This window comes from Ovis aries, chromosome 8, assembly GCF_016772045.2.
Source record: "Ovis aries strain OAR_USU_Benz2616 breed Rambouillet chromosome 8, ARS-UI_Ramb_v3.0, whole genome shotgun sequence".
NCBI lineage: Eukaryota > Metazoa > Chordata > Mammalia > Artiodactyla > Bovidae > Ovis > Ovis aries.
Window position 1 is genome coordinate 20,593,429 of NC_056061.1, and position 14,739 is coordinate 20,608,167.

The 14,739-nt window shown below is 39.1% G+C and overlaps 1 protein-coding gene across 3 annotated transcripts in view; it reads left to right on the plus strand.

Annotated features, from left to right (window-relative positions):
• Positions 1-404: 404 nt before the first annotated feature.
• Positions 405-14,739, plus strand: part of ROS1 (ROS proto-oncogene 1, receptor tyrosine kinase) — a 126,902-nt gene continuing 112,567 nt past the window's right edge. For all 3 annotated transcript variants that reach the window (XM_060419469.1, XM_042253283.2, XM_042253284.2), the window contains exon 1: positions 405-784. In XM_060419469.1, the coding sequence (XP_060275452.1) occupies positions 662-784 (123 nt within the window). In that variant the 5' untranslated portion in view covers positions 405-661. The remainder of the gene's footprint in view (positions 785-14,739) is intronic.

The window sequence follows — 14,739 nt, forward strand, 5'->3', positions numbered from 1 at the left end:
GTTAATATGTAGTGAAGTTCTGAAAGTGCCTAACAAACTTCTGTGTCTTTAGCTGACCCTCAGAGTACTTATTAATTTCAGGTTTGTTTGCTTTTTCGTTTTAAAGTGTGTATGTTTGGTTTCAAAGGGTTAAGTTTTTCCTCTCTGCTGCATCATCTGATTTGGGCCCTTTGATTTTTTTTTTTAATATTCTTTATTAGAATAGTGTTACTGTTTGCTAAACATGCTTAAAACCCAGTTTCCTGCATAGCTGAACAAACCTCAAAGAAGTGAAGTGGTGGGGGGGTCCACTGAGTCTGATCCCATCTCAGACTGTGCGCCTGTCACGTGCTGGCTGAAATGTAATTTGCGTTCTCTGCTTTGTTTACTTTCCTTGGGAAGCGCGCTCCTAAGACCTAACCTTTACTCAGTGGGTGACTTTCTTTATGGGAGTGAAAGGAAGCCTCCTTATGAAATAGCTGTTACGGGAACGATACAAACTATCTAGGACTCAAAGTTCTAAACATTATTTAAAAGGCAAGGAGATCCCGACACATCAGAACAAGACCAAAGAGTCCACCCGCCACTCTTTCAGCTGCAGTGATGAAACCCAAAGAATTCAGATAGGGAAATGGAGAAAATGAGAAGAAAGTTCATGTGAACATCCGCCATTAGTGAAGTGATGAAGAACCTTCACTGGCTTAGCCTGAAACTTGTCAGTTTTGCAACTCTTGGCTGCATATGGATTTCTGTGGGCCAGTGTACAGTTTTAAACAGCTGTTTAAAGTCATGTGTAACTAACCTGGTAAGTTTTCCTGGTCTAACATTTGTCTTTATAGGAAGCAGAACAGGTAGAATTCAGCTTGTTATATTGGTTAAATTATTTTCTGTTTATGAGAAGTTTTCTCATGAGAAATGATGGCAAGGCAAGAGTCTTTTTCCAAAATAAGTTAGGAACGTTAGTGATTATAGTAAGTAGGGCAGAGCTGCTTCATTTCTTTCAAGTTGTCTGTTCATAGATTATTATTATTTTTGCAACAGGGGGCATGGGATTCGGGCAAAGGAGGTGTAAATGAAATCAATTTGCACACCTTAAAAAATATCAGTTAAATTCATTTATTACAAAATCATTTATATTTGTCTTGAAGCATGAAATAGGTTCAGCCACAGGGCAATGCCTTGTCATTGCAGGCAAAAGTACTATTTATATTGTGGATAGATGATTATATCGGGAGGGGGATGATGAGGGAAGCAGATGTGGATGCCATGTATAACACTTATCTCATTATTAATCATTATATATTTACATGTTATTTTATGTATTATATACTTATATGTGATTATCATTATTAAATGACAGAATTGTTTGTAAATTCCTATCTGTGCATTTATAATATTTTTGGTGAGTTTTTCTGGACATTTATAATTGTGTTCTCATTTCTGGGTGTCATTCCTCCTAAATAGTGTTTCACATCTTTAGAGTTATTGTGACTTATTTGTGCTTACAACAGTCACTGAATCAACTTTAAAAGCCAAATACATTCTAGTCAGGAAAGATGTACTCTCCTTATCTAAAGACAATGTGACAATACTTACAGTCATATCTTTAAAATAGAAAAATACCAAATACTATTCATTATTAGGCTAAAGTATTAGAGATAGAAGTCTGCGGTAGAGTGAAAAAGGAAAGGCATTTGTGTTATACTCTCGGTTTAATTTAAACTATCATTTTAAACACTGCTTACGCTTACTATTATTTCAGCACTTTTAAAAAATATGGTTCAAAAAATAATAAAAATATGGTAGGTATTTTATAAAATTCTTTGCTGAAGATGTCACTACCACGAATGTAGAAATATGTGCTTTAAGGTTTTTATAAACTTAAATATCCAAACTTAAAAATGGAAAACTGGGACTATTAAATATTTTCTTTTTTATTAAATTTTTTTCTCTGATTATAAAAACAATACATGTTCATTGTAAAATGTTTATGATAGAGAAGAATAAAAGATAAAATCCTGTAATTCCACAACGATTGACTTATAATTGTATTTTCTTTCAGTGATTTTTTTCCTCAAGTATGTATATAATTTTTCACACACTGTGCACCCAGATCTTTCATTGAACATTACTTTGTGGATTTTCCTGTACACAGGAAAACAGTTTATTGCACTGTTTGAATGTTTGATGTTTTTATGGAAATACAGTCCTTAATATATTTTAAATATTCCATCATATGAATGTGCCGCTACACTTTGTTTATTAATTTCCCAACTATCAAAACTGATGTTGGCTGTTTCTATTATTGGAGTCTCCATTTTAATTTTTAGCTAAACTTAGTCTTATCTTATTTTTGTGTGTGGGCTCCTTGATTTCAGGGTTTGGCAGAAGGAGTAGACAGTCTGTTCCTTTGCTGAGTTGCCTTCCGTTCACCTCCTACAGAGAAAGGCACAGCTGATATGGTGGCGACTGCAGAAGACACGGTCTGCCAGTTTGACTAGTGATTGTAATCCTGTTCTCCATCTGTTCCTCCCACATCAGGGCAGGGGAGACAAAAGCTAGGTGAAAGAACAATGAACAGAGCCACAGATCAGAGGAATGATATGAAAAGTGCTGGAGTTTATTGCACTGTTTGAATTTTTTTTTTCTATGCTACTGTTTTTAGCTTGGACTTTGCTATGCGGGCCATCTTTGATTTTATTGGGTAGTTCTTTGTGTTAATTAATTTTTTGTTATCATGCTTGGTAAATAACATATAACATACTTACTATAACTGCCAATTCATGTATCTCAACATTTTTAGAAAATTATTAGTCATTATTTCTCAAAAGGTTGCCTCTTCTATATCCTTTTTTTGCCTACTGATACTCTGTGTATGTTCAGTCACTCAGTTGCATCTGTCTCTTTGGGCCCATGGATTGTAACCTGCCAGGCTCCTCTGGAATTTCCCAGGCAAGGATACTGGAGTGGGTTGCCATCTCCTCCTCCAGCGATCTTCCCTACCCAGGGATCAAAACTGTGTCCCTGCATCTTTTGTATTGGCGGGCAGATTATTTACCACTGAACCACCTCGGAAGCCCTGAGACTCAAATTAGATGTATATTATATTATCATTCTCACTGGGTGATTCTTGATATTGAGGCATCTTTGCCTTTTAAAAAGAAACAGAAGTGTCTTGTAGAAAGGAATGTTAAAACTGCTGTCCCCAAATACACAAGTCATAGTTCTCTATTTGAGCGTGGGCTTTACACTAATGGAGGAATCTGTATGTTTTAGTTGAGTGTATTAACTGACCTGATATTTTAAGATTGCATATGCCATGTGCTGCAGAGAGCAAAAAAATAATTATTTTTCAGAACACTAGCATTGTGAGATCCTTTATGAAAAAAAAAAAAAAAGAGAGAGATTCATGGCCAAATAATTTATGGAAATGCTTTTTGCCCATACCCTCTTATTGTAGATTCAACAGGATACAACCTCATATTGATGGCTTTGTTTATTCATGACTTTGTGATCTTCTTGGGCAATAAAACTTTTTCTTTTTAAGTAACAAATCCCAACAGTTGAGGACCTAGTGCTTAGAAGTACTCTTTTAGAAGCCTCAAGTCAATTCAATAAGATTGTCAGAAATAATAAGATTCAGATGGTTGTCCTGTTTAAAAAAGTATATATATATATGTATATATACAATACCTTTCTTATATATCAATATACAACTTTATAACACACATGCTAAGTTGCTTCAGTTGTGTCCAACTCTTTGTGATCCTATGGACTGTAGCCCTCCAGGCTGCCCTGTCCATGGGGATTCTCCAGGCAAGATGCTGGAGTGGGTTGCCATGTCCTCCTCCAGGGGATCTTTCCAACCCAGGGATCCAACCTGCATCTCTTATGTCTCCTGCATTGACAAGTGGGTTTTTTACCACCAGTGCCCCCAAATCATAATTCCAAAATTCCATAAAATATCCAGAAATTAGTACAACATGTACCAATACAGGAATAGGCAAGCCAGTAAAACAGAATATGCTCCAGAAATTATACTATGTACATAAGGGAGTGTGGACTATGATAAAGATGAAAATTCAAACCAAAGTGAGGCTATCCATTTAGAATGAAAAGTAATTCCTTCCCTCAGTAGGTGAAAGAATCAGTAAACTGACAGTTCAGGTAAGGAAATATTGTTCAAAACTATGATAAAAAGAAATGAGCTATCAAGCCGCGAAAGACATGGAGGAAGCCTAAATGCCTGTTACTAAGTGGAAGAAGCAACCTGAAAAGGCTGTGTGACTCCAGCTGTATGATGTTCTGGAGAGGGCAGAGCTGCAGGGATACCGGAAAGGTCCGTGGTTCAGAGCGATGGCGTTGGGCTGTGGGGAGATGGATGGGCAGAACACAGAGGATTGTCACAGCAGTGAAAGTACTCTGTATGGTATTATATTATTATACTTTTGTCCAAATACCAAGACTGAACCCTAAGGTAAATTGTGGACTTTGGGCGGTTGTGATTATCCCACTGTAGGCTCGTGCTTACTAAAAATGTGCTATTCTGGTGAATGGTGTTGATAATGGGAGAAGCTATGCATGTGTGGGAGCAGGGAGCTGATGGGAAATCTCTGTACCTTAAACTCAGTTCTGTCATACACCTTAAGCTAATCTAAACAAAATAAAGTAAAAAATAAAGTACTCCTTTCTTTGAAAAGAAAAGTGAAAAAAAAGATTCAAAAAATTTCAACTCCTATTAACATATTACTACCAGATTAAAATAATATATATAATTTAAATACAAACAGACAACAAAAACAGAACAAGACCTCATCCTATAAAATATTTTGTTATGTTAGGGAAGACTATTTGTATAATCTTGGAGTGGGAAAGAAGTTGGTTTCAAAAACCTAGATTCACTAAAAGAAACTATTAATAAATTTAACTGCTTAGAAATTAAATATATGACAATAAAGAGAAAACAATAAAAACAAAGCCAAAGAATGGAAAAAGTTTTACATATGATAAACACAATTTTACCAACTCTTAGGAGAGTATTTAAATATTGTTCAGAACAAGAAGGCCTGCTTTTTTAATAAAGAAGCATTAATGACTGAAAAATGTGATAGATGTTCAACCTCACAGCAACATAGAATTGCACAGGAAAACCCGTGGTGGATTCATGTTGATGTATGGCAAAACCAATACAATATTGTAAAGTTAAAAAAAAAAAGAATTGCATAGGAAAAGTGAATTATCAGTCTTTATTCTATCAGATTGGCAGAGATAAAGACATCTTATAATTGGCCAAGTTTGGATAAGCTGGAACTTCCATGTGCTTTTCATTAGGATGTAACTTGATAGCATTCTAGAAAATACTGGGTAAATAAATACCAAAATTAAAAGAGAATGCATACTTTTAACCCTGAACATGAAGAAATTTATCTGAAGAGATTATTTCATCACTACCGAGGGAACATTTCATGCAAAAATGGGCTCGATAAAGGACAGAAATGGTATGGACCTAACGGATGCAGAATATATTAAGAAGAGGTGGCAAGAATATACAGACGAACTGTACAAAAAAGATCTTCATGACCCAGATAATCATGACAGTATGATCACTCACCTACAGCCAGATATCCTGGAATGTGAAGTCAAGTGGGCCTTAGAAAGCATCACTACGAACAAAGCTAGTGGAGGTGATGGAATTCCAGTAGGTCTATTTCAAATCCTGAAAGATGATGCTGTGAAAGTGCTGCGCTCAATATGCTGGCAAATGTGGAAAACTCAGCAGTGGCCACAGGACTGGAAAAGGTCAGTTTTCATTCCAATCCCAAAGAAAGGCAATGCCAAAGAATGCTCAAACTACCACACAATTGCACTCATCTCACACGCTAGCAAAGTAATTCTCAAAAGTCTCCAAGCCAGGCTTCGGCAATACGTGAACCGTGAACTTCCAGATGTTCAAGCTGGTTTTAGAAAAGACAGAGGAACCAGAGATTAAATTGCCAACATCTGCTGGATCATGGAAAAAGCAAGAGAGTTCCAGAAAAACATCTATTTCTGCTTTATTGACTATGCCAAAGTCTTTGACTGTGTGGATCACAATAAACTGGGGAAAATTCTGAAAGAGATGGGAATACCAGACCACCTGAACTGCCTCTTTATATGCAGGTCAGGAAGCAACAGTTAGAACTGGACATGGAACAACAGACTGGTTCCAAATAAGAAAAGGAGTACGTCAAGGCTGTATATTGTCACCTTGTTTATTTAACTTATATGTAGAGTACATCATGAGAAACTCTGGGCTGGAAGAAGCACAAGCTTCATTGAACATTGCCAGGAGAAATATCAATAACCTCAAATATGCAGATGACACTACCCTTAAGGCAGAAAATGAAGAAATAAAGAGCCTCTTGATGAAAGTGAAAGTGGAGAATGAAAAAGTGGGCTTAAAGCTCAACATTCAGAAAACGAAGATCACGGCATCTGGTCCCATCACTTCATGGGAAATAGATGGGGAAACAGTGGAAACAGTGTCAGACTTTATTTTTTGGGCTCCAAAATCACTGCAGATGGTGATTACAGCCATGAAATTAAAAGACGCTTACTCCTTGGAAGAAAAGTTATGACCAACCTAGATAGCATATTCAAAAGCAGAGGCATGACTTTGCCAACAAAGTCCATCTAGTCAAGGCTATGGTTTTTTTCCAGTGGTCATGTATGGATGCGAGAGTTGGACTGCTAAGAAGGCTGAGCGCTGAAGAATTGATGCTTTTGAACTGTGGTGTTGGAGAAGACTCTTGAGAGTCTCTCGGACTGCAAAGAGATCCAACCAATGTATTCTGAAGGAGATCAGCCCTGGGATTTCTTTGGAAGGAATGATGCTAAAGCTGAAACTCCAGTACTTTGGCCACCTCATGGGAAGAGTTGACTCACTGGAAAAGACTCTGATGCTGGGAGGGATTGTGGGCAGGAGGAAAAGGGGACGACCGAGGGTGAGATGGCTGGATGGCATCACAGACTCGGATGTGAGTCTGAGTGAACTCCAGGAGATGGTGATGGACAGGGAGGCCTGGTGTGCTGCGATTCACGGTGTCACAAAGAGTCGGACACGACTGAGTGACTGAACTAAACTGAACTGAACTGAACTGAACTGAATGATATGTCTGCAAAAGGCTGTTTATAGCAAATTTGCACATAATATTAATAATAGATTTCTAAGTGCCTGGCAGTGTACTATAATAATGAATATATAATTTAATTTAATCTTCACAGAACTTTGACTGAGTGAGTGAAGTCGCTCAGTCATGTCCGACTCTTTGCGACCCCGTGGACTGTAGCCCACCAGGCTCCTCTGTCCATGGGATTCTCCAGGCAAGAATACTGGAGTGGGTTGCCATTTCCTTCTCCAGGGGATCTTCCCAACCCAGGGATCGAACCCAGGTCTCCCGCATTGCAGGCAGACGCGTTAACCTCTGAGCCACCAGGGAAGCCCCACAGAACTTTAAGCACTAATTATTCTCCTACTTATGTTTCAGATGAGAATACGAAGTTTAAACAACACAGCTAGCTTTTAAAATGATTACATCAGGAGCAAATATCATATGTGGGATTAAAATGCAGATCATTCTGCTCTGTTTCACTAATAATAGAAAGTAAAGAGTGAAGTTAGTTCTGCCTGAGGTGGGCAATATAGGGACGCTTGTGCCAAGAAGTAGGAGTTGGGTTGAGGATCTAAGTTTCTGGGACTGGGACAGTGTCTTTCAAGCAGGTAATTGGAAGAGGTGAGCTCAGGTAAATGAGAACTCTCACTCCAATGTGAGGAATTCGGGACAGATTAGAGGCGGCATCTGTGCTTTGGTTAAGGGCACAGGCTCTGGAGGCAACTAGAGCCCCATTAAAATCCTAACTCTTGGACAACTTACTAGACCTCCCTGTCTCTCAGCCGCAAAATGAAGTTAATGAAAGTATCTCCCGAATAGGGTTGTTGGGACGTTGAATGAGATTCAGTGTAGAACACCAAGAAGAGTGCCTGGAACTTGAGACTCACTCACTAATGTTAGCTATGATTATGGGGAGGAGGGGGATGGAGAGGATGTTGGAAATTAGGGAAGAGTGTTGACAAAATCATCTTCCTCTGAACCTCCTAGACCTGACTCATGAGGCTACCTTGCCTAAGACTGTTCGATGGGCACGCCATTCGGTTTATTAAACTTAATTTTGAGAGCTGCCAACAGAAAAACTCAGTACTATTATGGTGTGACTTAAAGGTCACCAAGAAATGTCTCTGTTGTTTCATTATTTAAAAACTACCCAGGTATTCACTCTTTTGCTTTTATGAGCTAACATTGATTTTTGAAGGGATAGGAAAAAATTCAATTGCAAATTCGCCGTCTTACATGTCATTGTATTTGATTGTGTTTCAATCACATACGGGGGAATCAAAAGCTTCATTTTGAACAAAATTATGAACACAAAGAACTATGAAGCATTTTGTTGCACAATTAACCTAAAAGATACAGTTCTTACTCTCTATGTACTTAATTATCTAAAAACAAAAAATATTAAGCTTTCTTCTCCTTTCTCTAAAAATATAAATGGTTAGGGAATGGAGATCAAAGGAATCTTTATTCACACACCAAATGAGAGGAAAAGAAGTCAACATTTGTCCTTTGGTTCCTATGTCTGATTACTTCTCAAGAAATGAGAGTAATCCCTCATGATCTTAGGCTACTGGGTGATGCTTCCAAGGCACTTCTGGACCCTTCCTGAATAGTAGGCCATCTTGAATTCTTGGATTTATTCCTTCAGCATATAGTTATGGAACACCATTATCCTTTTGGCATTGTTCTAGAGGCTGGAGAGAGTGAGCAGCAAAGTGGATGGTGCTTACATGGAATGGAAAGAGAAGGCTCCAGTGATGGTCATCTTTTTGCTATCTTCTGAAAAGCACAGGCTCTTCCAAAGGCCACAACAGATGCTTAAGCCACCTTCCAAGCCCTTTTAGATTTTCTGTTGTCTCTTGAAACGTATCTTGCTTGTAGTGCTGGGTCACCCCAGGACAGATGGTGTGCTCCTTGCTAAACTAATCACCTCTCCAATTCAATGGCTCAGATTCAGCAACTTTTGAGGAGAGGTTCTGGCCAGTACTGGACCTTCTAAGTGACTCATTGGGAAAATAATTTGCCTGCCAAGGCAGGAGTCACAGGAAGCACTGGTTCCATTCTTGGGTCAGGAAGATCCCCTGGAGGAGGAAATGGCTATCCACTCCAGTATTCTTGCCTGGAAAAGCCCGTGGACAGAGGAGTCTGGCGGGCTACAGTCCATAGAGTCCTAAAGAGTTGGACACGGCTGAGCACAGGCTGGTGCTAGTTAGTGCCAGTTAGAGTTACTAAAAATATTCACTTAGTTCTCCTCTGCCTATAATTCTAAGTCAATGAGTAGGGCGGGTTGACAATGATATCATACCTATGTAAGGTTATTTGGGTGCATACCAGGTTATCATAGACTCAGCATTGCCATCTTTTGTAAGCCTTTCTTCTCAAGAAGGACTCTGCTCAAAAATGACTAGAGAGAGGATGAACAATATACAGACTCTTCCTTCTTAGTTTCCATTTATTTTCCTTCAGTCAAAAAAAAGATCTTAACATTTGTGAAAATGTGAGAAATAAACAGAGGAATCTGCTGTTTCACTGTATGCAATATTCTGAATTTGTATATTTCGCTTTGCTCTTAATAAGACTGCTTTAAAAAAAAAAAGCCATGTGCCCTGAGGTTAGAAGATCTGACCCCTAATTTGTCAGGTAGCAGCTGTTGCGCTTGCTTGCACACATTTATGCAGACACAGTGCCTCTGTGTAAAGTCTCGAATGTGTTTGCAAACTGGGCTTTTAAGAATTAATATCAATCTCGTATCTATCTGTGAGACAAATGAGACTTTAGTTTTTGTTTGTTTTAAGAAAAGAACCCTGGGCTTCAATGAACCATCAGCAAAAAATGTTGAAGCCATGACTATATAAATGAAAATAGGATGGTCTTCAATCAAAATACTGTTAAACCTGCACCAAGCTTGACCTATTGTACTACTTGCAAACAATTTAGAAATTTCTGGGTTGTGATTATATGCTAACTTGATGATTCATGGGAAATCCAGATGGGAATCTAATAATTCTTTTTGCCCAGCATGCAGGATCTTAGTTCCCACACCAGGGATTGAACCCATGCCCTCTACAGCAGAAGGGCGGAGTCCCAGGGGAGTCTGGTGGGAATCTAATAACTCTTGACGACAATGGGTGGTATTCTGTTTCATTTTACAGTAACAGGCTCTAGTAGTCACGTACAAGTTGTTTTGTCTGTGAGATTTAAGCAATGCGAAAGGAAGATGGGTACAGATACTCAAAAGCTTATATACTAAACAAGGTTGATGGCTCTTATGTTTACGAGAAGCTGAGAAAGATGGAAAAAATGTTTAATTTTTTTTTAAGATTGGCATCCAAGTTATAGAGATATGAGTAGAGAAATCTTTTAAATAGGAGCACAATTTTAGACTGTGCCTTACGTCTTCATGCAACTAATTGAAAATGTAGCTCTGCTCTTCATTTAACCATGGATAGTTGACATTTTAAAGGACTGGGTGGCAGAAAATTATGTTTATATAAAAATTGTTTCATCAAATGTGAACACTTTGCTAAGTGGCTTATCATGAAATTTGCCAAATCTCTGAAAAAGCAACAGTTCAAAATGAGGTTGAGAGTGTAATTTGAAACAGGATGTCCTATTTTGTTGGTTTGGCCGCTTTGATTAAAACCTTCTGTGAGGCAACTTTCGTGATCGGCTGAGATGCAAGTTAACGTGACAATATGTTGACCTAGTAAACAAAAAGCACAATGGCTCTGTAACCAAGAACAGATACAGTCACTTCACTGCTTAGTGAAAACAGCACAGCCTAGCCCCTAACCACTGCTCCCTGTCCCTCTGCCCCAAGGGGGGAAAAACCAGTTTCAGCAGTGGCTTCTTCTGGACATATGTAAATCCCTTCATGGAAAAGTTACGAAACCCCAGGAAATCCCACTTGTGAATCATTGTAGTTTTTGACCCAGAAGTTAGTTCCTATAATGCTCATTTCATGAAAAACTTCCCCCAACCCCCATTTCTAGCGGTTAGTTTGCATAAAAAAAGCTCAAGACTATAAACCTGACAAACCATAATTTTCCCAAACAGGCAGGATTTTTAGCAATTAACAGGTTAAGCTCATTATTCAGACAAAGTCTCTGAGTATAATTGTGTGTGTGTACGTGCCTGCTTAGTCCCTTAGTCTTGTCTGACTCTTTGTGACCCCATGCACTGTAGCCGGCCAGGCTCCTCTCTCCATGGAATTTTCCAGGCAAGTATACTGGAGAGAGTTGCCAGGTCCTACTGTGGAGGATCTTCCTGACCCAGAGATCGAATCCATGTCTCTTGCATCTCCTGCATTAGCAGGCAGATTCTTTACCACTGAGCCACCTGGGAAGCCCCATGATGGTATAAGCCACAGATTAATGATTATGCTAATCACTATGCTAATCACACATGGATTATATGCTGTTGTTGTTCAGTTGCTCAGTTGTGTCTGATTCTTTGGACCCCATGGACTGTAGCACTGCAGGCTTTCCTGTCCTTTGCCAACTCCAGGAGGTTGCTCAAACTCAAGTCCATTGAGCCAGTGATGCCATCCAACCATCTCATTCTCTGTCGTCCCCTTCTCCTCCTGCCATCAGTCTTTCCCAGCATCAGGGTCTTTTCAAATGAGTCAGTTCTTCACATCAGGTGCCCAAAGTATTGGAGTTTCAGCTTCAGCATCAGTCCTTCCAATGAATATTCAGGACTGATTTCCTTTAGGATTGACTGAATTGATTTCTTTGCAGTCCAAGGGAGTCTCAAGAGTCTTTTCCAACACCACAGTTTAAAAGCATCAATTCTTTAGCATTCAGCTTTCTTTAGGGTCCAACTCTCACATCTATATGTGACTGCTAGAAAAACTATAACTTTGACTATATGGACCTTTGTTGGCAAAGTAATGTCTCTGCTTTTTAACATGCTGTCTAAGTTGGTCATCAGAGAAGGCAATGGCACCCCATTCCAGTACTCTTGCCTGGAAAATCCCATGGATAGAGGAGCCTGGTAGGCTGCAGTCCATGGGGTAGCTAAGAGTCGGACACAACTGAGCGACTTCCCTTTCACTTTTCATTTTCATGCATTGGAGAAGGAAATGGCAACCCACTCCAGTGTTCTTGCCTGGAGAATCCCAGGGATGGGGGAGCCTGGTGGGTTCCCGTCTATGGGGTCGCACAGAGTCGGACACGACTGAAGCGACTTAGCAGCCTAGGTTAGTCACAGCTTTTCTTCCAAGGAGCAAGTGTGTTTTAATTTCATGGCTGTAGTCACCATTAGCACTGATTTTGGAGCCCAAGAAAATAAAGTTTGTCACTGTTTCCATTGTTTCCCCATCTATTTGCCATGAAGTAGTAGGACTGGATGCTATTATCTTCATTTTTTGAACGTTGAATTTTAAGCCAGCTTTTTCACTCTCCTCTTTCACCTTCATCAAGAGGCTCTTTAGTTCCTCTTCATTTTCTGCCTTAAAGGTGGTGTCATCTGCATATCTGAGGTTATTGATATTTCTCCCAGCAATCTTGACTCCAGCTTGTGCTTCATCCAGCCTGGCATTTTGCATGATAAACTCTGCATAAGTTAAATAAACTGGGTGACAACATACAGCCTTGATGTACTCCTTTCCCCATTTAGAACTATGGTTATATGTGTCATGTGGGAAAAATCATTCAAAGGACCCCAAGGTGATGATGGAATAGGCCTCCGAAACCTTGGGGTGCTTTGAGGTTTTGCATGACACATATAATTGTGTATCTGATTAGCACAGTCATTAATCTATTTCCGGCATGCATACTCTACACTTAGGTTTCCTGATACCACCTTTGTCTCTGTATAAGACAATTTAAGTGACTTGTGTTATAAGGGCATTGCGGCATTCTCCAAGTCATGTGCTTGGCAATTTACTCAAGTAAAGTGGAATACAGTGTTTTTTCATTATCCCTATTTTGGGGAGCTTCCAGGGCTTCCCAGGCAGCACTAGTGATAAAGAACCCACCTGCCAATACAGGAGACTTAAGAGCTGTGGGTTCGATCCCTGGGTCAGGAAGATTCCCTGGAGAAGGAAATGGTCACCCACTCCAGTATTTTTGCCTGGAAAATCCCATGGACAGAGGAGCTTGACAGGATATGGTCCATAGGGTCACAAACAGCCCAGTATGACTGAAGTGACTTTGCACACAAACACTAATTTTTACACCATGGCTTTATACAAAACTGTTTAATCTGTCTTCTGGTTGTATAGTATTTACAACAGAAATATTGTATGTTAAATGCTATACTTTTCAAGCAACCCAAACACCTGGTTAGCATAAATCTTTTAGTGGTAATGCCATTCCATTAGCTCCTTTGTTTCCAGAACTTCTGAAAATCCCTTTGCTAAAGAGTTGGAGACTGACTAGTCATATAAACCTCAAATATTGCATAGCCCAATGGCTCAGCTGGTAAAGCACCTGCCTGCTAATGCAGGAGATGCAAAAGACGTGGGTGTGATCCCTGGGTTCAGAAGATGCCCTGGAGAAGGAAATGGCAACCCATTCCAGTATTCTTGCCTGGAGAATCCCATGGACAGAGGAGCCCAGCAGGCTATAGTCTGTGGGGTCGCAAAGAGTCAGACATGACTGAGCATGCATGCCTAGACACACACATTGCATAGCCATGAGAACTGAGAAACACTGTTCATATTAGTACATGAGACTTTATGAGGAACAAAATCAAGTTGTTTCTGGGCTTCAGGTTATTAACCTCCTGGTCAAATAGTCTGCTTAGCTTATGATTTTATTTTTCCATTTTTAAATTCTGGATCTAAGGGCACTAATGATATTTGTATAGGAAGTACTTTCTTGGATGGAGGAAAATAGCTTTTCACATTATAAAAACAAATCCAAAATAATAAGCATAGAAACACAAGGAAGAAATACACCTTGAAAAAATCTTGCCTAGGGCAGCTGCTATTCACACATTCACCTTGTGTGTCATGAACAAAAACGTATACAGATTTAGGTTAGAAGATGAATGCACTTTTTGTGTGGTTTGTTATATAATATTAATTAAATGCAGTCAATTGTTGTTTTAGTCTCTTTAAAAAAATGAAAAATGCAAATGTAGTTCATCTCTAGTCTGGGAGTCCTTGATTGGCTAATGTCACAGGCTTATTTAATACTTATTTAATTGTTCTTAACCACTTTTTTTGGCTACATCCTGACTCCCACTTTTATCATTTCTGCAGAATCCTTAGGCATTGCATCTTATCCAGGCACACTTTGTTTTACTGCACTCTTCATATATTGTGGTTTTTTACAAATTGAAGATTTGTGATAACCTTGTATTGTTTCATGATGGTTAGCATTTGTTAGCAATAAAACATCTTAAATTAAAGCATGTACTTTTTAAAAAACAGTGCTATTGTACACTTAATAGATTATAGTATAGTGTGAACATACTTGTACATGCACTGGGAAGCCCCCAGATTTGCTGATTTCCTTTATTTCAGTAGTCTGGAACCAAACTCATGGGGTCTCCAAGGTATTCCTGTTAACTTGCAGAGGCATCTTGTCTGGTTTTATGACTGATTTAATGACTTTAAAACATTTGGCTCCTTAATTTACATTTAGAAAACACTGGAGAG